This window comes from Aspergillus eucalypticola (genome assembly GCF_003184535.1).
Source record: "Aspergillus eucalypticola CBS 122712 chromosome Unknown BO83scaffold_23, whole genome shotgun sequence".
Lineage (NCBI taxonomy): Eukaryota > Fungi > Ascomycota > Eurotiomycetes > Eurotiales > Aspergillaceae > Aspergillus > Aspergillus eucalypticola.
The window spans coordinates 379,996-401,013 of NW_020290297.1; the positions used below are offsets into that span (position 1 = coordinate 379,996).

General features: G+C 50.7%; 6 protein-coding genes across 6 annotated transcripts; 4 read left to right on the plus strand and 2 right to left on the minus strand.

Annotated features, from left to right (window-relative positions):
• Positions 1 to 604: 604 nt before the first annotated feature.
• BO83DRAFT_380823 (putative acyl-CoA dehydrogenase) lies at positions 605 to 3,156 on the minus strand. Its single transcript, XM_025531844.1, has 5 exons — positions 2,543 to 3,156; positions 2,460 to 2,471; positions 2,125 to 2,393; positions 1,296 to 2,040; positions 605 to 1,240 (listed from the first exon to the last, which is right to left on the minus strand). Exons 1-5 carry the CDS (start codon positions 2,655 to 2,657, stop codon positions 747 to 749), a joined length of 1,635 nt encoding a protein of 544 aa, XP_025385296.1. The 5' UTR covers positions 2,658 to 3,156; the 3' UTR covers positions 605 to 746.
• A 948-nt stretch (positions 3,157 to 4,104) lies between these two features.
• BO83DRAFT_380824 (proteasome regulatory particle base subunit RPN2) lies at positions 4,105 to 8,332 on the minus strand. The gene is made up of 5 exons (XM_025531845.1): positions 7,975 to 8,332; positions 7,699 to 7,868; positions 7,110 to 7,636; positions 4,792 to 7,053; positions 4,105 to 4,728 (listed from the first exon to the last, which is right to left on the minus strand). Exons 1-5 carry the CDS (start codon positions 8,112 to 8,114, stop codon positions 4,381 to 4,383), a joined length of 3,447 nt encoding a protein of 1,148 aa, XP_025385297.1. The 5' UTR covers positions 8,115 to 8,332; the 3' UTR covers positions 4,105 to 4,380.
• Positions 8,333 to 8,455: 123 nt separating this feature from the next.
• BO83DRAFT_104650 (uncharacterized protein) lies at positions 8,456 to 10,187 on the plus strand. The gene has a single exon (XM_025525884.1). The coding sequence runs from the start codon at positions 8,591 to 8,593 to the stop codon at positions 9,965 to 9,967; it is 1,377 nt and encodes a 458-aa protein (XP_025385298.1). The 5' UTR covers positions 8,456 to 8,590; the 3' UTR covers positions 9,968 to 10,187.
• A 199-nt stretch (positions 10,188 to 10,386) lies between these two features.
• On the plus strand, positions 10,387 to 14,750 carry BO83DRAFT_439724 (NACHT and TPR domain protein; the record flags this gene model as incomplete). The annotated part of the gene is made up of 3 exons (XM_025536196.1): positions 10,387 to 10,776; positions 10,834 to 11,881; positions 11,945 to 14,750. 3 exons carry the CDS (start codon positions 10,387 to 10,389, stop codon positions 14,704 to 14,706), a joined length of 4,200 nt encoding a protein of 1,399 aa, XP_025385299.1. The 3' UTR covers positions 14,707 to 14,750.
• A 713-nt stretch (positions 14,751 to 15,463) lies between these two features.
• Positions 15,464 to 16,608, plus strand: BO83DRAFT_429810 (uncharacterized protein; the record flags this gene model as incomplete). Its single annotated transcript, XM_025535489.1, has 2 exons — positions 15,464 to 15,717; positions 15,840 to 16,608. The coding sequence occupies 2 exons, from the start codon at positions 15,464 to 15,466 to the stop codon at positions 16,606 to 16,608; spliced, it is 1,023 nt and encodes a 340-aa protein (XP_025385300.1).
• Positions 16,609 to 17,665: 1,057 nt separating this feature from the next.
• BO83DRAFT_366575 (putative Patatin family phospholipase) lies at positions 17,666 to 20,805 on the plus strand. Its single transcript, XM_025529717.1, has 3 exons — positions 17,666 to 18,261; positions 18,326 to 19,170; positions 19,237 to 20,805. The coding sequence occupies exons 1-3, from the start codon at positions 17,998 to 18,000 to the stop codon at positions 20,474 to 20,476; spliced, it is 2,349 nt and encodes a 782-aa protein (XP_025385301.1). The 5' UTR covers positions 17,666 to 17,997; the 3' UTR covers positions 20,477 to 20,805.
• The last annotated feature ends 213 nt before the right edge of the window (positions 20,806 to 21,018 follow it).

The following is a 21,018-nucleotide window of genomic DNA, read 5'->3' on the forward strand; positions in this document are numbered from 1 at the left end:
ATCCGGGACCGTGAAAGAAGCTGTGGCGAATACTAGCTCACAGATCTGTAAGAGAGGCAACCGTTTGCCCGAAATATAAAGACTGGAGAGGGCGAATCCAAGACGACAAGTGGCAGTCCGAGTAAAAAGCAGAAGCAACCAGGTGTAAGGTTTCAGGAGCTGTTTGGGGCGGAGAGTTCCGTTCGTTCGGGGAGTCCGAGTCCGCGACCGCGACACGATAGGTAGTGTTGTAGTCTCCAACGGGGCAAAGTGAGAGCCGGTGAAAGAGAAGCGGGTTCTTCCCACAATATGCCAAGACAGGCTGCTAGCACATAACAGCCGGTAAATTGGTCTGGAGAGAAAGAGAAGTGGCTGCTGGGATGAAAAAAGCTGATTTGGGGGAGAAGTGATGGCCGGAGTTCAAGATCGATGGCTTCCATCGGGCGGGCGTGTTGCATGGGTGGTCCTCCTGCCCGGCCGGAATGCGCCCGGCGGCATCGCTCTTGCTCTTTTTGTAGATCTTGTTTGTTCCATTGATGAATCTTTTTGAATGGTTTCATTCATTTGAGCAAACATCCATATTGATACCACTAACACCGTCGGCTTTACGGAAGGGTGGAGCTTATTTTACCAAGTTAATTCAACTTTGTCCATATAAATACACCATGTGGGAGATACAATTTCTTGTCCAACCCGCAAAAATGGCCATAAAAAGCGACTACTATAGTGATCTATGTACTCTCAAAAATGCAGGAAGATAGCAGCTCTCAGAGCTTCAGCCCAAACATTTGGTGCACACGCAAGCTCTGACGCATGCTGAGATCCAGCATGATTTCCTCGCTTCCACCTGGGATCGCGTAGGCCCGAACATCACGGTACAACCTCTCGATCTTACCACCTTGACCACCGCGGCTATAACTGAGGCCACCGAAGATCTGACTGGCCTCACGGGCGCAGAACTCAAAAGTGGTGGTGGACTGTGCCTTCAAACCAGCAATGGCGCCACCCAACTTGAGCATGGCTTCCGTTTCGTCCATCGACTGGCACTGGTAGATGATGTTCTCCAGCCAGTTGTATGTTGCCTCGATCTGACGGGCCATGTGTGCCAGCTTCATCCGAATCACGGGATGGTCAATGAGCCTCTTGCCGAAGGTGCGGCGCTTGTGGGCATACTTCATCGACTCTTCATAACACACACGGGCGAACCGAACACACTGGATCACAATGCCGATACGCTCGTGATTGAAGTTGGTCATGATGACTGCAGAAATCGTTAGTGCTTCGCGAATTAGACATCATTTTCTTAGGCTGCTCACCCTTGAAACCCTGGTTCTCCTTGCCGATGAGGTTCTCAACGGGGACCTTGACATCCTCAAAGGTGATATAGGTGGTACCACTGCTCCAGACACCCTGGCAATCCATGCGCCTGGTGCTGACACCGCCCATGTCCCTTTCAATGAGGAGTACACTGACGCCGTTCATACCGGCATCACCAGTGCGCACCGCAGTGGTGAAGTAATCCGACCAGACACCGTTGGTGATCCACTTCTTCTCGCCGTTAACGATGTAATGCTTGCCGTCGGGCGATAGTTTAGCCTCGCAGGTCAAGTTTGCAACATCACTACCCGCATCCGGCTCGGTGATGGCCAGACAAATACGCTTGTCTCCAGCCAAGATACCGGGCAGAATCCTGTCAACAAGGGGCTTCTTCCCAAACTTCACCAGCGGCGGGCAACCAATACCAAAACCGCCGATCAGGTTCCATACCAGGCCACCGCTGCCGACCCGCGACAATTCATCGGTGAGGAGCATCTCATGGAACAGGTCCCAGTTCTCTGGCGCGACGGACTGAACCCGGTGCGGAGTATAGTCGACAGGGTACTTCTTCATACCCAGGAGACCGGCCAGGTATCCCCTTTCGCCCATTTGCTTATAGATATGATCGGGCACCTTCTTTGCCTCGTCCCATTCGGTCACATACGGCTCGATCTCAGAGTCCACCCACTGGCGGATCTCCTCGCGGAGCGCCGAGTGAGTCTGGTTAAAGTAGGGTGAGTGGTACTAATTGTCGTAATCAATGTCAACCTAGTGTCCTCTTCCAAACCTCCGCTTGCAAAAGTAGCAATGACAAGACAAACGACTTACACCTTGGTACCACGCCGGATCTGCAAAAGGAATCAGTTCACCGAACGGATCCTGAGTCTCGGACGACTTCGCCGAGGCAACATCAACTGGTGCCGCCAAAGGCTTGGAAGGCTGTGTTGTGGGAGCAGAAGCAGGTGGTTCGGGAGCCGCGGCTTTCTTGGAGTCTAGGGAACCGATCTGTAAGTTTCCCTTGTACTTCTTCAGGATCCCCTCGTTGTGGTATTTCCAGAACTGCTTCGAGGCATCTTTTCCGGCGACACGTTGAAGGACTAGATGGGAGGGACGATTGGTTAGATGCGAAATTCCGCTATAAACGTAGGGGGTTTATTGCATACTCTTCTTTCCGCCTGGTTGTCGCAAATCGATGTCAGCATGTGATTGATCCACCAAACGTCTTCCGCCGGATTCAAGCACGCACCTGGATGTTCATCCTGAAACTTGGTCAAATCGTAAACATCCTCATCGATAATCACCCAGAGGTTATCTGCCTTGTTGTGCGACGCTACGTCGCCTTTTGTGAAAGTCTTGGCCATGATATGTTGTGGATAGAGGAGAGAGTGGGTATAGAGCCGGATGCGGAATGGGGGAGGGTAGAGTAGAGATGACTAGTAAGGATGAACCAAACCAGCGAAACCAAGTTGTGAAGTAAGAGAGAAGAAAGAGAAAGAAAAGAAAAGCAAGAAAAAAGGGGAACCCAAAGTAACCGATAGAATAATATATAAGCTTCTCAGACCGAAAAGCAAAGAAATCAGTTCAGTTAGTAGCTCAGCAGTACCCGAACCAAACCAAAAACCACGGAGCTTTCCCCACCACGCCACAAGCCAAAGAAATGGACGGGGGATGATGATGATGGTGATGATCACTCCAGAATGGTTTTACCTAGGGATATCCATAGGACACGAAGCAACCATCTGATAGATAATACGGGGCCCCAGCAGAAGAAGGGAAGTGGAGTGGATCCGCCCTCTTCTCCCCCCTTCGGACAAGAAGAAAGATATAGTTTAGTCTAATTCGGTTTTTGGCGGAGTAATCATAAAAAAAAAAAAGAAAAGGTGGTATGTGAACGCGACGGCCCACAATATACACTCACCGTGAAATGCAATATTGCTCCCCTCGGAGTAACTATTTCAAAGTTAACAGAGCACACAGCACAAAAGATAAGTCCCGATGATGATCAACAGACTCCCGGTTGTCTCTAGAATATACACTCCGTATAGATAATGAGTGTAATTCAATTCAACGAAAATAACTTGACTTGGATAATCCTATTTTCACATGTCTAGTACCAACTCCATCCAACCACCGGAAACAACCTAAACATACATCATTACCTCATTAAGCAGAAAAGTAAACTGGGCACAACACTCACGTGGGCCAACTCCCGCCTCGGCCACTCCGGATGATGTTCCCCCATTACATCGCTTCTCATTGGCCGATCAGACACCTCGGACACTCTGGCACGTGCACCAGCATTGACCGAATGCAGTAAGTGCCGAGGCAGCCGCCCCTGCTGCCCGAGTGATAACTAGTGGTTAGTAGTCTTTTCAGCTTGTGTTTTATGTCATGGGGCTGGCTGGCTGGCTGGCTGCATGTTTCGGCTGCCGGGAGTCAGGCAGGGTAAGCATGTGAAGAAGTTATGTATTGTATCAGGAATTTGGGATCAGCTGGGGATTCATGGGGCATGTCTGGATGAATGAATGGATCTGACATGCGGGATGATGATGGGGTGGGAGGGTCCGCTGGATACTACAGTATACTGTTGCTTAGATTTGGTCTCCACATGATTGATTAATGGCTATTGTTATTATTTATTGAGGGAGTATTTGTCGGATATCTCAAATAGTACCTCAGCTGGACCTGGAAAAGGTTCCGAACTCCGTGTTGTGTTCTTGGAGTTGGTGTCACTAAGTACAGAATCTGCACCATATAAAGTGTCATACTAGGATACTTATATGCCCGCTGTAGGTTTGGCTTCATGTGTAACATGAGCTACTACTTACACAACTCAAAAAGTATCGAACAATCCACTCGGGAAATTCAAGGCCTTGAAACTGCATGCACACAGCCGAGAGAGTTAATAAGTAGCACTCCTCACTTCTATTCCGAAGTTTTTATATCAACGAACAACAGACATATGTGAAGGTAAATGCTTCAAAACGTTACGCAGCTAGTGCCGCTTTCAGAGATAAAATAAGACATCAATCCATAATTATCCTAGTATTACAACGAGCAGGTTCGTAGATCTCATGGACTACTCTACTCGTCTTCCGGCTCGGATTCATACTCAAACTCATTCGGCACCGGCGCCTCCTCGCCGCCTTCCTCGTCCTCATCCACAGCCGTCAGTACGCCGGCAGCAGCGGCAGCTCCCGCAAACGGGCCCAGATCCGCACCGAAGGGGAAGCGCCCGGCTCCACGTTGAGGTGTCTGCAGGCCAGCGGCTCCCATGGTGGCCTGTAGTCGGTCCTGAAGGGACTCCGCAACATCCGCGGCAGGTGCAGGCTGTCTAGCCTCCCTGCTGGTTTCCTTGCTTGCCGTCATCTCAATCGTCTCGCGAGGCTCTTCGGGGGTCTTGTCAAGTACGACCACAACTCCGCCGGTAGGCTGCGTTGAAGTTAGCAAGGTATTGATCGCAATAGAACACAGAACATAGGAAGGGCAACGTACCCGCTTGACCGGCTCATACCGGGGATCAGGGAATGTGAGGTACTTGAGCTGCGCGGGAAGGACTCGAGACATGTTTTCAAGCTCATATCCGACCTTCTCCCGCTCAACCTTCTTCTTCTGTCCCTCGCCAGTATCCTTCTCACCGTCCTTGTTCTCTTCTTCCGTCTTCACTGCTGTCTCGTCCGTATCCATCTTGTCAGGCACCTGGTCCGACACCTTGGGAGTCGTAGGGGTCTGATCGATGTCCATGCTTTCGCGCCTTTGCTGCTTCTCCCGACGCTGTGCACGGCGCTTGGCCTGGGCGGTGGTCGAGAGGACCGCTGTCTTGACCTTCTCGGGCGCCTCTTCGGCCTTTACTTGCTGCTCTGGGGGGTAGTCGAAGAGGCTGGGTCGCGTGTTGCTGTGGAATTTGAAGTAGGGCACCTCGAGCTTCTGGTCGACACCAATGACGGAGGTCGGGGCGAAACTAAGGGACAGGAAGTGGGTGAGGGGAAACCAGTACCAGTACTGGACGAAGACGGCAGCACCAACGATACCGGGCATGTTCAGGTTGCCAGTTTGCGTCTGAAGGCTGATGGTGCAATTGCGACCACCGGCATCGATGATACCAAGGGCAACAGCGCAGCCGAACTTAGCCATCGCATCCTCGTGTCTATCACCGATCATCTTCATCATGACCTTGCGGAGCGAGCTGACACGGGGGTTCATGGCTTCGTTCTGTTGCACGAGGACCATGGCCAACGAGATCAGCGCTCCCTGTCTCACGAAGTCGGTTGAATCCTTGAGCATCGGCTCGAGCAGGTCAATGGCCTCATCCAGACCGGTTCCGGCGCAAGAGATACCCAGTGCCATTGCCGCACCATAACGAACATGAGGGTTGTATGACTCAGACAGAAGCTCAACCATACGAGGCACACTCTGGTGCTTCCTGAACAGAATGAATCCCAAGCTCAGAACAGCAATTCGCCGAACATCATCGTTCACATCGCTGACAGCAACATGAAGGAGCTTACGCACAGCCTTGTTGCTGCTGCTGCCACAGTAGGCAAGGGCGATAGTCATGATACCACCGTAGCGGAGAGCAGGGTCAGGGTCGCCGAGAAGGCCGTTGATCAACTCATCAGCAGCTTCCTGGCGACCATACATGATCAGGGCCATGCCCATGGCCAAACCCCGAACGATCTTCTCGTGTTGAGTGTCATGGGCATACTGAATCATATCCTCGAGGACCTTCATGTTACCTGTACCCAACATGATAAGACCCATGGCGAGGCCGACAGCCTCACCATTGATCGCCGAGTCGGTGTATAGCACGTTGCGAAGATCCTCATAAAGCCCCTCATCGCCACTAGCCATGCCTGCAACACCAAGACCCAGAGCTCCACCGTGCTGGATGACCTCATCTGTAGCCTTCTTGAAGTAATCCCGAATGACAGGAACAGCCATGCCACCATGGTTGGCGAAGATCAAACCATAAGCATACAGAGATCCTCCCTGACTGTAAATCGAGCTGGCTCCGCTGTGTCCTCCTGCTGCCACATTGGTGATGGAGCGTTCCTTGGGCAGGTAAGGTTGCAAGAGCTTTTGTCCCTGACTCAAGTTACCCCTGTGGATGACACCAAGAGCAGCCGTAGCCGTAAACTTGGACCAATTAACAGCTTTGCTCAACCAGTCGAGGTTATCCCGGAAGAACTTGTCGTGCGCTGTACCGGCATGCATGAAACCATTCGAGAGGGAGACTGCAGAGTGGAATATAGAGTTACGAGCTTCCAGGCTATCGCGGAGTTTGTTCATAATGGCTATATCGGCCTTGTTGTTGCGGAATAAGAATTCCACGTTCAACTGGTTGGTCTTGACGCCATCGAGAATGTCACGAATGCTCTTAAAGGCCGTGCGTGCTTCGGGTGAGATCTTAGCGTGCGAGTCCCCAATAGATCTAGACTGGCTGTCCAGCAGAGGATCAGACTCCTTCGACTCTTCTTGGTCCTCCCCTGCTGCCTCCTGTGCGGTCTCATCTTTCTCCGGCACGAGCTCCGAAATCTCCTGCCGAACCTTCTGCAGGAATTCTTGCGTACTGTTATCGTAGAGGTCGAAAGAGATCTGGTAGGCGACAGCGAGCGAGCGAGCGTCCCCCTTTTCAACTAGTTGACGGAGGATGACCGAGGCCATGGAATGTTCGTTGAGATATACAACACACTTGGCAATGGAAAAGTAATCGGGGGCCGGGATCTCGTTGAGGAGTTCAAGGATAAGTTTGAGGATCTTCAAAGCAAGGGTTAGCTCTGGGTGTTTTGCCATGATCATAATGGAGAATATACCTCGTTGCGGAAACCGCGTTCCTGCACGATCCCCATGCAGATATCGAGCACGTACTCCATGAGTTCTTCACTGCGTCGCGACTCCCCGTTCTGTTTCTTCTCATCCTCGCTGGCTCGGAGAATCGTCTTTCTAAGCACATCTAGGTTCTTGGCTTCAATAGCGATTCCAATGACTTGACGGTAGCGCTTCTGGACGAAGCACTGCTCGAATAGACGATCGATAACGGTTTGAAGGTGGCCCTGCACACCACGCTTCAGGACTAGAGGGGTCTCTTCGGCGTGCTTCACGCCCGCATCTTCACCCCCTGGGTAAGCAGCATCCACTCCGGGCACCTCTTGCCTAGACAAGAGCGACTTGGATGGCAATGCTGATTGCGAGAAGGGTGTGATCGGGGATGTCAAACTGGCAGAGGTACTCGTGGCGCCTTCGCCGGAGGTGGGGAAAGAGGTGTTCAGGTTGGCTTGCTGGTCACCCGCGACGGGCCGCTGTGCCGCCGAGAGAGAGACGAAGGTATCGACGCATTTCGCTGTGTATACCAGTAAGAGGACGCTCTCAGTGAGCAGAAGCTTGGGGGACCGTCGATCTTACCGATAATGGTTTCCTCAAACTCGCCACCGCTATCCAACTGGAAGAGCTTCCCAGCTCCCAAAGCAAATACCATACTCTCATTGTATTCTTGGAGGTGGTAGTACACCTTTGCGGCGACCAGGGCGGCGAGCTCGCGCTCGGGGAACGATTCATCTTCGTAAAGAGCTTCTCTGAATCGCAAAAGGTCAGCATCGATGGGGCCTGTAACCGGTGGACAGGATGGGGTATTTATGATGAAGGTATGAGGCAGATGGTGAGACAAGAGCCAGTACGAACATTTGAGGAACAGCATCCACGACTTCCGTCCAGAGCAGGTCGATTTGTGAGTCCAGCGTCTTCAGAGCAAAGACTCTCAACTCAGGATCCGGCTCAGAGAGAAAGCCGACGAGGCCAGCGGCCGAAGCGAGTCCAACCATCGCTGTGGGAGGACGGGAGTGCTGTCGCGAGGGGAGTGAGGCGACAGCTTCGACGGAGCTGTGAGATTGAGGGTAAGTCGTGGGTGAGTGGGTGGGGTGTTTATTGAAGATCTAAGCACCTCGAAGAACGAAATGTACAGAAAACGGGCGATGAAAAGGGTAAGGCAACAAAATAACAGATGATGGAAGAGATGAGCTCGGAGTGATCAGGAAGCTTCCTCCAGAGCAGCGAGACACACGTCAATGGAAGCTGTCGAAAGGTTCCCGTGGTTCCTGCAGAAACCCCTAGAGATGGCACGTGACCTATGATGGCATGAGACCGGACAGGGCAGTTGCACAAACACTCGTGATCTAGTCAACCACTTCACCATCACTTGGGTTCCGGGTTGTTGCTTTTGTTTTCTTTTAAGGATTTATGAGGAGAGGATTCTCATGCATCGGTAGTTCTCTGTTTTCCGCGATCAAGTTCCTCTAAAATGTCGTCGATCCTTCCGCAAGCTGGAGACAAACACCTGCCGGCCCTGCCTATCGGGACCTCTTCTCTTCACCAGGACCCTATCGTTTACATTGACCGCGAGGCCAGACATATTCAGCGTAATTTACAGATTCTAATCGATGCCCAGAGTGAAGGACTTCTGGCCAGTCTCAACGGCCCCCAGCAGAATGGCGCGATGTCCGATGGAGTTTATACACCAACCTCGGAGACAAGCAGTTCGCAGCGTCCCCCAACTATACCCATACGCCAACCGGCTCCGGAGAAGATCGGGCTGTCTGCTGCCCGAAAGGGGATATTCAGATCTATATACGACCTCTTGAGGCTTCGCGAGGAGGAGCGAGAGATACTAACATTCCGGATTGATGAAAGGACACAGGCGTTGGCAGATATTAATGGCTTTAACACCAATCGCGCTGGGCTAGAAAATGCCATCTCAACAATTCAGGATAACCGGGAAAGCCAGCACACCGTAGCCTTGCGCCAGGAGAGTCGCAAGCTTGAGGATGATATACATGAGTTGGAGACTAGGCTGTCCCAGATGAAAGCAAGACATCAACACATCCTTCGCGAATTGTCCCAAATGGAAAACTCTATTGAATCGAAACTTTCTTCTTACAGAGCCTCCATGTCGCTCCTAGACTCGAATATTCGAAAGTATCTTCAGAACCCGCCCGTGAAACCTCAAGATAGCAGCTCCAAAGACGCAAGTTTTTATTCCTTGAACCCTAAGCGGCGAACCCTCGAGATGGCAGAGGAACACTGGCAAAAGGAACAATCAGATTTGCGTGAAAGGCAACGGGAAGTGGATGCTGAGATCGAGGCCCTCGAAGCTGGAGGTGGGGTCTGGAAGCAAGTGATCGGAGAGGTTTCTGGTTTTGAGAAGCGACTCAAGTCAGCAATGCGTCTTTCTATCCAATCTCAATCGCAACTACTGAACCACGATGGCCCTTCTGGTAGCAAGTCCGAAGAGGACCTCGCTCGGGCAGTATTGGATGACCTGACGCATACCACAGAGCGCGTAGAAAATCATCTAGAGGTTGCAGAGAATAAAGACTGGAAATTGCTGGTTTGTTGCATCTCTGCGGAGCTGCAAGCGTTGCGAGAAGCACGGCAACTGCTATTGAATGTCTTCAATGTGACTGAAACAGACATTTCCCCGTCTGCCGAGAAAGGAACCTCGAACAGTATTCACACTTACGAGGATTATGACCCTCATGGAGATCCCCTAGGTGTTGACAACCCCGAGCCTCCGGCTGAGTTTCTCGAGGATACTGATGAGCACCATCATGGTACAGTGTCTCGCTCTGAGGATGAAGATGACGAGCCGGATCCCGCCTGGCTGCTCCCTGAATCATGAATTCATAGCTCACAGGCCTACCATTTGACTATAGACAGGAGCAAGGTGTCGGTTAGCGTAGTGATTTCGGGTAATACTTCTTTCTCTATTTGATGTCTAAACCTTGTCAGAGGGTTCATGATTGACCTGTATGCAGTCTGCAGGTTGCTGGCACTCCAGCTTAACCTACAACGATCAGTCCGCTATGCAGAGCCTCCTGCAGAAATCGGGATATAATATAGATTCTAATATTTGCTGTATGCCACATGTGCAGTGCGGTCTTCGCTATATTCCATTAATCCTGTCTACTTTGATAAATAGCTCGTATGGCATCGCTTATTCTCTTGGGCGGCGGGGCCAGAACAAGACCGGACTAGCTCCTTCCTGCAGCAGTCATCGTCTTTTGTCCTCATCCAAATCAGCCAGCAGCATAGAGCAAGATGACAATTACCATCGAAAGCCACTCCCAGTTTGTGGTGACCTGGGATTTGGCGTTGAAGAGATATACTGCGGCTGTGGGCAAACAGCTAGATGATCCCTCACTACCCCACCCCTCTTCAGTGGAAGAGTTGCTCAAGCGACTGGATAGTCGGAACGGCCATTTTGGCCAGTTTAGACAGAGGAAGCGCTCGCTTTTCGAGATTCTGACATGCATCTGCAATCCAATTGAACGCTTTGGGTCTATAGCTGCAAGCATTGCCTCTAACGCCTTTCCAGCCAGTAGCGTGTGCTTCAGCGCCATTACATATCTTATTGATGCTGCGAAAGATGTGTCGGCGTCTTATGATGCAGTCATGGCACTGTTTGTGACCTTGAAGGCAAGTCTATGTGTATCATATCACAAACCCTGCCAGACAGCGTGGTCTGACCCTCCTGAGAGAATATAGGACTTTCTTGTCCGCCTCGCCATCTACGACGGTAGTCGTATGTCGGATGCACTTCAAGCCAAGGTTGTTGATATCCTGGCTACCTTACTTGAGATCTTTGGTCAAGCGACTAAGATAGTTCGGGCTGGATTGAGAGGTCGAATCCTCCAATTTACCAAGAATACCTTGCTCGGTTCCGACAAAACACTACAGGGTCTGGTTTCCAAGTTGGACAGGCTCTGCCAAACAGAACACCAGTTAGTTGGAGCAGAGACTCTGGGTGAGACTAGAAAGACCAACTTAGCTGTTGAGAATCTGTCTGCAGTGCTTAATGGCGCTAGTCTTGTGTTAGAAGATAACCATGGGATGTTAGCCCAGGCTCAGGTGGATCTCCAACGTCTCGTCGAAGGTCAGAATGATCTTCGTCAGGATGTGCACCGAGACATCAGTAGCCTATTAGGTTCATTCATAGGGTCAGGTGCAAAGGCCAATGGTGATTCTGACTACCTGAGGACACTTTTACAGCCGTCAGTAGGCCCTTCAGACATGTATTACACTATCGCAAGAAAACGGCTGTCTGGAACTGGAGAATGGATAGAGGCAGAGGTGGGATTCCAGGCTTGGTTGAAACAAGAGCAATCCCTACTCTGGATCCATGGTCCTCCGGGTTGTGGCAAGAGCTTTCTCGCGGAATACATTATCTCGAATCTGAAGACAAGATTTCCCCAGGGCGTCGACCAAGGCTCAAAAGTCTCTGTTGGCTACTATTTCTTCAAGGATAACAACCCACAAACTAGAGGATTGCACCAGGCGTTCCGGGACGTGGCATTTCAAATCTGCCTCAATGATTCGGTATATGCCGGACACGTTGCAACTCATTGCAGCGCACCCGGTGATATATGCAGTCTTCAGAGCGCATGGATGACGCTGTTCCGGGACTACTTTCTTGAGGATGATGCAGGTAGCCGGCATGCCTATATCGTTCTAGACGGTCTGGACGAATGCATGGAGGCCGACAGGCAGAGTCTTTTGGAGTTTCTGTCTGAGCTTACAGCTGATGAAGCTGGCAGTAAGTTTCTAATGGACCTGCCGTCTGCCCGTCGGAAGCTAATTTGAGTCTACCTATGCGCAGGCAAACCCAGGGTACAGTTCGTTATGCTGGGACGACCCCACCTTTCCGCTGATGTAGCCGATGCCTTGCAGGAGTCAGTCGCCTCCATCTCTATAGATCGATCTAAGAATGATGATGATATCGCTCGCTACGTTGAGCATTCTTTGAGGAGGTCTAGGAACATCTCTCGTGCGCCTCCAAGCCTGCGCAAAGAAGTCATGGAAATTCTTGTGAAGAACGCACAGGGCATGTTCCTTTGGGTTGACCTAATGACCCAAGAGTTGGGGCGATATAATCGAGCGAGCAGTGTCAGGGAGTGCTTGCAACGACCGCCGAAGGGTCTGTATGAGGCCATGAGACGTACCCTGGAAGGCCTAAGCGCTTATTTGAAGGGCGATGATCCTGAAGAACTAAATATCATCTTGGGCTGGGTTGCGTGTGCTTCGCGTCCTCTTTCTCTTCGAGAGATCGAGGCCACGCTGAGTCTGGGTTCCTCTGACCCAGAGGAGATCGTCGGCATCGAAAGTTTGCTTAGGTTGCAATTTGCGTCCTTTCTGACACTCGTCCGAGATGACGGCCTGACAACCGCCGACTTGCAGGCGGAAATAGATGTATCTTCTCTTCGGATCGATGACGATCATTATGAAGATGCGGAGTCTTTCGAGCTAGAAACCGACTTCAATTCCAACCCAGACACAACGGAAGTCACGTTCCGCCATGCGTCGGTTGGTGATTTCTTTCGTGACGAAAACGAGAATAAGCTCTCTGCAGGCCCCGACTACGTGGCCATTGGTGTTGATATTGTTGAGTCTAGAATATCAACGCTGAAAGCGTGTCTACGGTTGGTTTGCAACTTGACCGAATGTCCGAACCTCGGAAATTATGCACTTGTCTGGTGGCATAGCCATGCCAAGGCTGTCATCCCTCACATTCATCGAATTGGGGAGACCGACCGGCAGGAAATCGGGAGCCTCCTGCTCAAAACACTCCGTGATGAATCCGTGCTGGAGGCTTGGATCAGTTTACGGGATGCAGATAACTTTTGGTCTTTGGAGACTTTGGATCCATTCTCCAAGCTCTTGGATAATAAGCAGTTCGTGGACTGTTTGCCGGTGGATATACGCGACTGGGTATTGAGCAGTATCCAGGAGCCCGCAAGGCTGCTCGTTCCGGCTGCGGAGTGCATTGCTAAGAAATGGCTCCAGGGCTACCAATGGGATGCACGTACATGTATGCTGATCATATATCGGATCAGAGGCCTGCTTGAAGGCCAAGCAGACGAAAAAGTTCCCGACAAACCTGCTGCCTCAACTGTGCTTGATGCGGCAGAATGGGCCAAACTTCCAAAAACCGCAGAATGGAACCGGAGAGTTGCCATTTGCCTGAGGGACATGTCACACTATGAGGAAGCCCAGGCCTATTTTGAAGCGGCATTAGAACTGGACAATCAAATGTGGCTCGCTAGAAGCGGTCTAGCATATCTGTACAGTCTCAGTGAACAACATGAGAAATCTCTGGAGCTCTACAGAGAAAATATTGAAATATTGGAGGCGGCCTCCGAAAACCCTGAGAAGCGCGATACGCTCCCTCATGATGTTGAAGACTATGATCTTGCAGACACCTACCAGTCTGTAGGCGAAGAACTGCTGTCACTCGGAGATAGAACCAGTGCTTTGGTCTATCTGGAAAAGGCTCTGGATGTCACCACAGAGGGCAAGTTCCTCTCTAAGTACATCCAGCTCCTTGCAGAAGAGAAGACTCCTGAGAGCCATGAGAAAATCATACAGCACCTGAAAAGGTTAGACACTGCGTCTGGTGACAATGGTGCCACACGCCTGACAGAGTCTCTCTCGGAGAATTCAGGAATGGTCTGGACGAGTGACTTCTACCAGGCCATCGCGTTTGCTGCCAGAGCGACAGATGAGCTCGAATGGCTAGAAGATGCTTACATGACAGCGATTGAGGTAGCAAAAAAACAGCGCAACTCAGTATTGGCGTTTTCTCTGCAAGTGTCTTTGGCAGACCTCTTCATCAGCTATGACGACAAGGAATCCCGCGCTCTCGAGATCTGGCAGATGGTGATGGACTTTCCCGCAACATTCATGCAGGGGAACCTGCTGATGCTATATATACAATCGCTAGTGAGCAGATACTATGGCGCCTATCTCCTTACCAGGGCCATCCAAGCCGGACCCGGCACTGTAGAGGCCGAACGCTATATCCACACATTACAACGGATTGCTAAACGAAGAGTGGTCCATTCAGACCATGTCTCCGAATGGGCTGCCAACAACTTTGCCACAGCCATCCTTGGTTTGTGGTATCACCGAATCGATCAACCCGAGAAGGCCCGGGAATATACTCTCCCGTTCGTCAAGCAATTTATTCATGCCGATACCGATGCGATAGGTACGTACACAACCAGCTACGCCTTTGCAAAGCTGTTACTCATGATGGGTGACGAGTCTACTGCGGTGGCCATCCTTATCAGCGTCAGTTGTCCGGAGGAAACAGCTTGGATCTGCGAAGCCCGATGTGGAGTGTCGTCTTCGACGTGGGAAAAGGGGAATATTTGCCGCGAATGCGCGGTCGATCTGTGTGACGACTGCGTACGGCTGGTGAAGGAGGGGAAGCCGACCAGGGCCAATATCTGTAGTTCGGATCATTCGTGGGCTCGGATTCCGGAGCCGTCTGCTCCTCTGGGACCTGATGATGTGCGTGCGGAAGAGATGGTCTCGATAGGAGACCTGAAGAACAAGGTTAAGAAGCAGTGGGGGCTGTGATGGGAGTGTGGCTGCTGCTTTGATTATGTGGCAGCTATACATATAGGACTATACTTTCTGCTAGTAGCTGACTGTTCATATAAATAAATCAAATATTTCGTTGGAATAATAAAATCAGGGCTATCATTTGGAAATATCCACATCGCAGTGAGATAGTATATTTTGCACCCAATGAAGATGCACCACTGCTGATTAAGAACATGAAAAGAAAAAGAAAATTGCACTGCTCAGTAGTAGATCAAAAGTTTAATTATCCCATCCAGCCAGCCTCATCCCTAATAATGATGGTCATCCCCAAATGCCCGCATCTCATGATCTCCAAGCAGAAATAGAAATGTCTCCTCGAATGACCGCCAAATTAAACTGACCGACCGACCCAACCAAGACACACTAGACTAGTAAATTAACTTAGTTTGGCTACTAACTACCCGTTCATCAACCCACCCCACTCACCACTTTAACCACCTTTATTCATCACCATCACCGTCGTCATCCCACTAATCCCTTTCTCTTCCCTACTTCCCTTTCTATTTTGATTCGATTTACTCCACTATAAGCCCACCAAATAACTTTCCATATTCTTTTCCCTAAATAACAACACTTACCCTTTCTTTTCTCCTTCCTACACTTTCACTCGTATATCCCCCTATCACCCCCCACACACCGGGAGGACGACAGAACTGCAACCCGATCCTTTAATTTCTTTATTAAACCAGAGGAGAGAAGGGAGGAAGAAAGAAAGAAAGAAGAAAAAGAAATGTCCCTCCCCTCCACCCCAACATACACCTTCTCCATCCCCTCCATACACGACCGTCTTCGTCTAGACTGTCGCATCTACCTGCCTCCAGATCTTCCCAAGAAATTACTCCACGGCAGTTCTGATTTACTGCGCGGGGCGATCATCGCGCATCCGTACGCGCCGCTGGGAGGATGCTTTGATGATCCGGTTGTGGGAGTTGTGGGTGGGGAGGTATTGAAATTGGGGTGTGTTGTTGGGACGTTTAATTTTCGGTATGTTTCATTCCTATTCTTATTTTTTATATCTCTTTCTTAATACTAGTTATCTATTTTGTTTATTTGGATGTTGGGGAGTTGGTGTGGTGCTGTGATGGTTGCTGATTAGGTTTGAGCAGGGGCGCTGGTGGTTCTGAAGGACGGACGAGTTGGACGGCTAGGCCTGAGTTGGCGGATTATGTCTCTTTTTATGGGTTTATGTTGCTCTATTTGCATTTTTTGAGGGAAAGGGCAGTGCGGCAGGAGGGGAGGGAAGAGGACGGGGGCAAAATAGGGGTGGTTTTGGGTGGGTATTCGTATGGATCGATGATTGCGTCGCATTTGCCGAAGCTTCATGATATTGTGGATTTGGTGCGGTGTTCATCGCCCGAGTCGCCGTTTCATGAAATCTACCAGATTGCGGAGAAGTTATCGCTTTGCTTGGGATTGGAAGAGGGAATGAAGCAGCCGACGTATCGTCCGGCTACAGAGGAGGAGATAGGATCCGCGGCGGATTGCATTAAACGCACTGCTGCTGTTTCCTATCTCCTGGTGTCGCCGCTTCTGCCGCCGGTTAATCAGTTCTTGACACTGTTTTCGAAGATGTCGCTTGATGCGAGTGCGCAGATATCATCGACATCCGGGAAATGGAAACAGGGACAGATACCCTGTCCCAAGCCGGCAGATCAGCTGTGTGCGCATGAGGCATTGGCTATCTTTGGTGACGAGGATACATTCACATCGGCGAGTAAATTAGAGAAGTGGTCAGCCGAACTGGCCCATGCACCGGGGAGTAAATTCCAGGCGGTGGAGATCGAAGGAGCCGGTCATTTCTGGAGAGAACATGGTGTCGAAGCTCAGGCGAGACAAGCTATCCGGGACTGGGTGTGTCAGATGTCGACCTCTTGATAAGATGGCTGAATTATTTTGACATGTGTGTGGGTGGTCAGCATGGTTTTATCGTGTCCCACTTCGAGTCTAGATCATGTGTGTCTAAGATACGAGAGGCTTGCGTGATAGAGTGCCAACCAGATGGTGGATTATCTCTCTCCCTTCACATGCAGGGACAGGGGTTGACAGAATGGTGAAGCATGTGAAGCGGGCGTGTGTGGCTCGCCTGACCGTTCCGACAGAGGAAGGTCCCCTCCATGGAAAGAGCTGATTTCGACGAGCATCCACTTTGGGTATGTTTCAGCTGCATTTTGCATGATCCTGTATGCCATGGTGTCTTTGCAGTGATGAGTGAAGTCTCTATGGTCTCTACTCGTTCATCGGCGAAATCACCACACCCATGACGCAAGACCTCCCGGTCTGCTGGGATGTTCATATTTTGTCGCAAAACTCTCGAGGAGCGAAAAGGCAGGAAAATACATACAGCATATCCTTATAGGATCCGAAAGCTTGAACCATCCATGCCAGGCCGGTGAACCAAGGTTGCCATCCCAGGTCCGATTTAGCGCTGTTCCCGATCAGGCCGGATCTGACACCGGGTAATAGTCTAGGGCATGAGGTGGAAGCCCTTTGAGTTTGGCTGATCTGCAGATTTTAGCATGCAAAAGGCATGCAGCAGAGAATTGTGGGGGTATGATATCACCGGATGTATCGGCCATCGGATGAAGAAGTCGCCATCGCACACATGCAAATGCCGATCGGGGATCTGGTGTCGGGGTCCACTAGATAAGAGTCTAGCGTTATGGATGAAAACATGGGGTGTTCATCGATGATGATAAAAATGGAAGATTGAAGACTGGTTCTAGGCTCTTTAAGCAATAACCCGCAATGGTGTTTCAGTGAACAATAGAATACTTGAAGAGTAATTCCCAACTCCATCCCGTGACTGGGGCGATCGGCAGCACCCGCTGGAAAGCCGGGGGACCAATCAGACATCCGGGGAATGCTGCCTCGTGACGTCTGGAGAGAAAGAGTGGCCATTTTCTCTCTCTCGGTTATTCCTGGCAGAAGACCAGCAAAACTAAAATGCATGGATCCGGCTGACTGACGGATGGGCTGGCCTTGCCTCGTGCCTGACCTGCTAAAGACGCGGCGCACGAACTCTTGCGGCTACATCTATCTACTTCCTGCTGTTGCTCCGACCTACATTCCCAACGTCACCAACATCCTCCCTTCCTTTCACTTCTTTACTTCTACCTATTAAGAGTACCTTTCGAATGCTTTATCGGGCCTAATTCGCTAAGATCTCCGATTTGCCTACCCCGGTTTAGGCACCCTCTCCAATCCAAACTTAGTTTCCCCTCCATCTCCGCACCGATGCGAGCCTGATGCATCCTGAAGCCGGTCATGTCCATCCTGCATGATTCCTCCCTTGTTCGACCCCAGTGTCATGTAAAGGGCAAACCGCGCTCTCTGGAGACGCCAAATACACCCCGTCGCTCTGTCCTCAAGTCCGTTTCTCTCCCGTCGCTGTCGGCTGTCGTCAAAAACTCATTGACATGGGCGGGGGACACGTGGGGTTCCTATGGGAATGGCCAGTCCCAGAAGGAACGCAGACTGCGCGCTGCTGTGGATGAGCGAAAGGAGGCTTTGTACCTCAAGAAGCGCAATGTGAGTTAACACAGCTTCACATCATTTAGGATCAGCCGGCATGCTGTTAGCTAACGCCTTTCAGGCTGTAACCTACGAAGAATGGCGAGACGCTGCGAGCGAACTGGATGAGTTGGAGAATAACTCTGCTTGGAAGGAAACGTTTGAGTGCCTCGACTATGACCCTCATCTCGTGCTCGATCGTCTCAAGCAGCTGGACGATGCCCGGATCAACTGTGATATCAGTCGCATGTTGTTCCTCATCCGCACGTCCCTGAGCCGCGATCTAGGCAACATGAGCAACGCCTCTCTCTACAAGCATGCTCATCTCGGAACTAAGAACCTCATCGATCAATATATTGATACCGCTCTGGAAACAATATTGTCGTTGGTTGAGCTGGCGGATAAAAACCGGTGCGATGTGGTGGAATCCAGGTATATCCTGGACCAGTTGCTCGCAGCGAGACAGGCTTTCGGGCGAAGTGCGCTTCTCTTCTCCGGGGGAGCCACTTTTGGCATGAATCATATTGGCGTACTAAAGGCTCTTTGGCAAGCTAACCTTCTGCCGCGAATCATCTCCGGCGCGTCTGCGGGCAGCATTGTGTGTGCCGTCTTCTGTACTCGCACTGAGGATGAGCTCCCAGCTCTCTTGGATTCCTTTACAGAAGGGGACTTTGCTGTTTTCGGCGAGGGGACTGAGGAAGATACTATCCTCCAGAAGACAGCCCGGTTCTTGAAATATGGGTCATTTCTGGACATCTCTCACCTAGCCAAGGTGGTGAGAAATTGGTTGGGCGATATCACCTTCCAGGAGGCATATAACCGAACACGACGCATCCTCAACATTTGCGTTTCCAGTGCTGGCATCTACGAGCTCCCCAAGTTGTTGAACTACATAACTGCGCCCAATGTATTAATCTGGTCTGCTGTGTATGGTCCCCCTTACACAATTCCGACTGTTTTCAAACCTGTAGGAGTTGATGCTGACTTCAACAGGGCCGTCTCATGTTCAGTCCCGGTAGTCTTTTCGCCGTATGCCCTTATGGCTAAGGACCCCCTGACAGGAGAACCAGTTCCATGGAGCGACCTTCATAGGCAGTATATTGATGGCTCCGTGGACGGTGACCTCCCTATGACTCGTCTGTCGGAAATGTTCAACGTCAACCACTTCATTGTATCGCAGGTCAATCCCCATGTCGTTCCATTTCTCCCCAAGGATGATGGGCCAGATCCATATATGGAAAACTCTTTCACTGCCTCTCGCTGGATTCGGAATATTACCTATCTTGCCAAGGATGAGATTCTACATCGGATGACAGTCATGTCCGAGCTAGGGATCTTTCCCACGTCTTTAACCAAAACAGTTTCGATTGTCAACCAGAAGTATTCCGGGGACATCAATATTTACCCGGAAATTCAGTATTCTCGCATTCCCGTCATGCTACGCAACCCGACGACCGAATTTATGCTTCAAGCATGCCTAAGCGGCGAGCGGGCCACATGGCCCAAGCTTGGACGAATACGCAACCACTGCGCCATCGAATTGGCGCTGGACTTGGCCATCCAGAAAATGCGGGCTCGAGTGGCCTTCTGCCCGAGCCGCGTCCACGCAAGAACAGATAGCATTGCTGGCCATTCGATCGAATCCCTCGACAGCAGTGGAGGCCGAGGACGTTTGTTGAACCGAAGAAGTTCCTATAACCATGAAATCGAAAAGATCAAACATACCCGCCACGATCCAGGCCGGCGGACAAGACCATTCCTACAAAGGTCCCGCAGCGTGTTGCTATCCGAACAAACGCACCGAATCGACTCTGTGGCCTCGGCCAGACTGGACCAAGCAGTGCAACGGCGCCGTCAAAGCAATCCGAGCCAAACTTTCAACACCGGGGACGGATTCTATAGTCCATATTCTGAGAGCGACGAACATACTGAGGAATCCTCCCCTCCAACCCGCGTCCCGCTAGAAAGGCATGTTTCATGGGAACCGTCATCATCCGACGACCCGCCTTCCGATGAGGCCACCCCTAACGGCAGTGCACAGTCACCACATCCATCCTCTCCCATACAAATAGGACGGGTGACTTCGCAGCGAGCTCCTGTATGGCCTCCAGACCTATCTGCGCACGCGATACCAACGACACCTGAGCCCTCGTTGCCACCTTCCCCTCACCACCTCCGGATGACGCCCAAAGCCTATGTCTCCAATCCCACTTCCCGTAACTTCTACAACTGACCAGATATATATTGCTTGATCGCTCATATTCAGTTGTGACGTATGTGCTGGAACACTGCGATCAGCAGACAACATAAAGATGGGAACTATTCTTTCGGTGTACATATTATATATTGACGAGGACATCTTGGTTTGGTCGGATTTACTAGCTTATTGGGCAGTTTATGCGTTAGCTCATGGCAATGGGTCTAGATGGGGATTACATTTTAGAATCATACGTTGGGAGTGAAGTTCTTTTTCTATGGGGGTGATTGGATAGACACCACGCCTTGGCTTAGAATTTCCTTTCATTTTAGAGGTTGATTCGCTGTTGGCTACATCACTACCACAGAAATAAAGTACCACTGTACTGCCCGGTTCCTTAGCATGCCGGACATGAAACTGTCGTCAACACACGTGGGTGATTTCGAAAGATGTTCTTCTCAAGGAATCTTACCAAATCATAAGCCCCATCATAGGACTCAGAAATCGACCCTTCGATAGACTCAGCAATACTACTACTAGATATGTCTCGATTATGACTGAAAAGATCCAAAATCATA

Bases quoted from the DNA above. Each gene is read 5' to 3' on its own strand.
- BO83DRAFT_380823 (XM_025531844.1), bottom strand. From the start codon at position 2,657: ATGGCCAAGACTTTCACAAAAGGCGACGTAGCGTCGCACAACAAGGCA. The intron at 2,041-2,124 runs GTAAGTCGTTTG...TACGACAATTAG, and splicing joins ATCCGGCGTGGTACCAAGGT to TACCACTCACCCTACTTTAA. The intron at 1,241-1,295 runs GTGAGCAGCCTA...CGATTTCTGCAG, and splicing joins GGAGAACCAGGGTTTCAAGG to TCATCATGACCAACTTCAAT.
- BO83DRAFT_380824 (XM_025531845.1), bottom strand. From the start codon at position 8,114: ATGGTTGGACTCGCTTCGGCCGCTGGCCTCGTCGGCTTTCTCTCTGAG. The intron at 7,637-7,698 runs GTAAGATCGACG...TGGTATACACAG, and splicing joins GTTTGAGGAAACCATTATCG to CGAAATGCGTCGATACCTTC. The intron at 4,729-4,791 runs GTACGTTGCCCT...ACTTCAACGCAG, and splicing joins GGTATGAGCCGGTCAAGCGG to CCTACCGGCGGAGTTGTGGT.
- BO83DRAFT_104650 (XM_025525884.1), top strand. From the start codon at position 8,591: ATGTCGTCGATCCTTCCGCAAGCTGGAGACAAACACCTGCCGGCCCTG.
- BO83DRAFT_366575 (XM_025529717.1), top strand. From the start codon at position 17,998: ATGTCCATCCTGCATGATTCCTCCCTTGTTCGACCCCAGTGTCATGTA. The intron at 18,262-18,325 runs GTGAGTTAACAC...AACGCCTTTCAG, and splicing joins TGTACCTCAAGAAGCGCAAT to GCTGTAACCTACGAAGAATG. The intron at 19,171-19,236 runs GTATGGTCCCCC...TGACTTCAACAG, and splicing joins GTATTAATCTGGTCTGCTGT to GGCCGTCTCATGTTCAGTCC.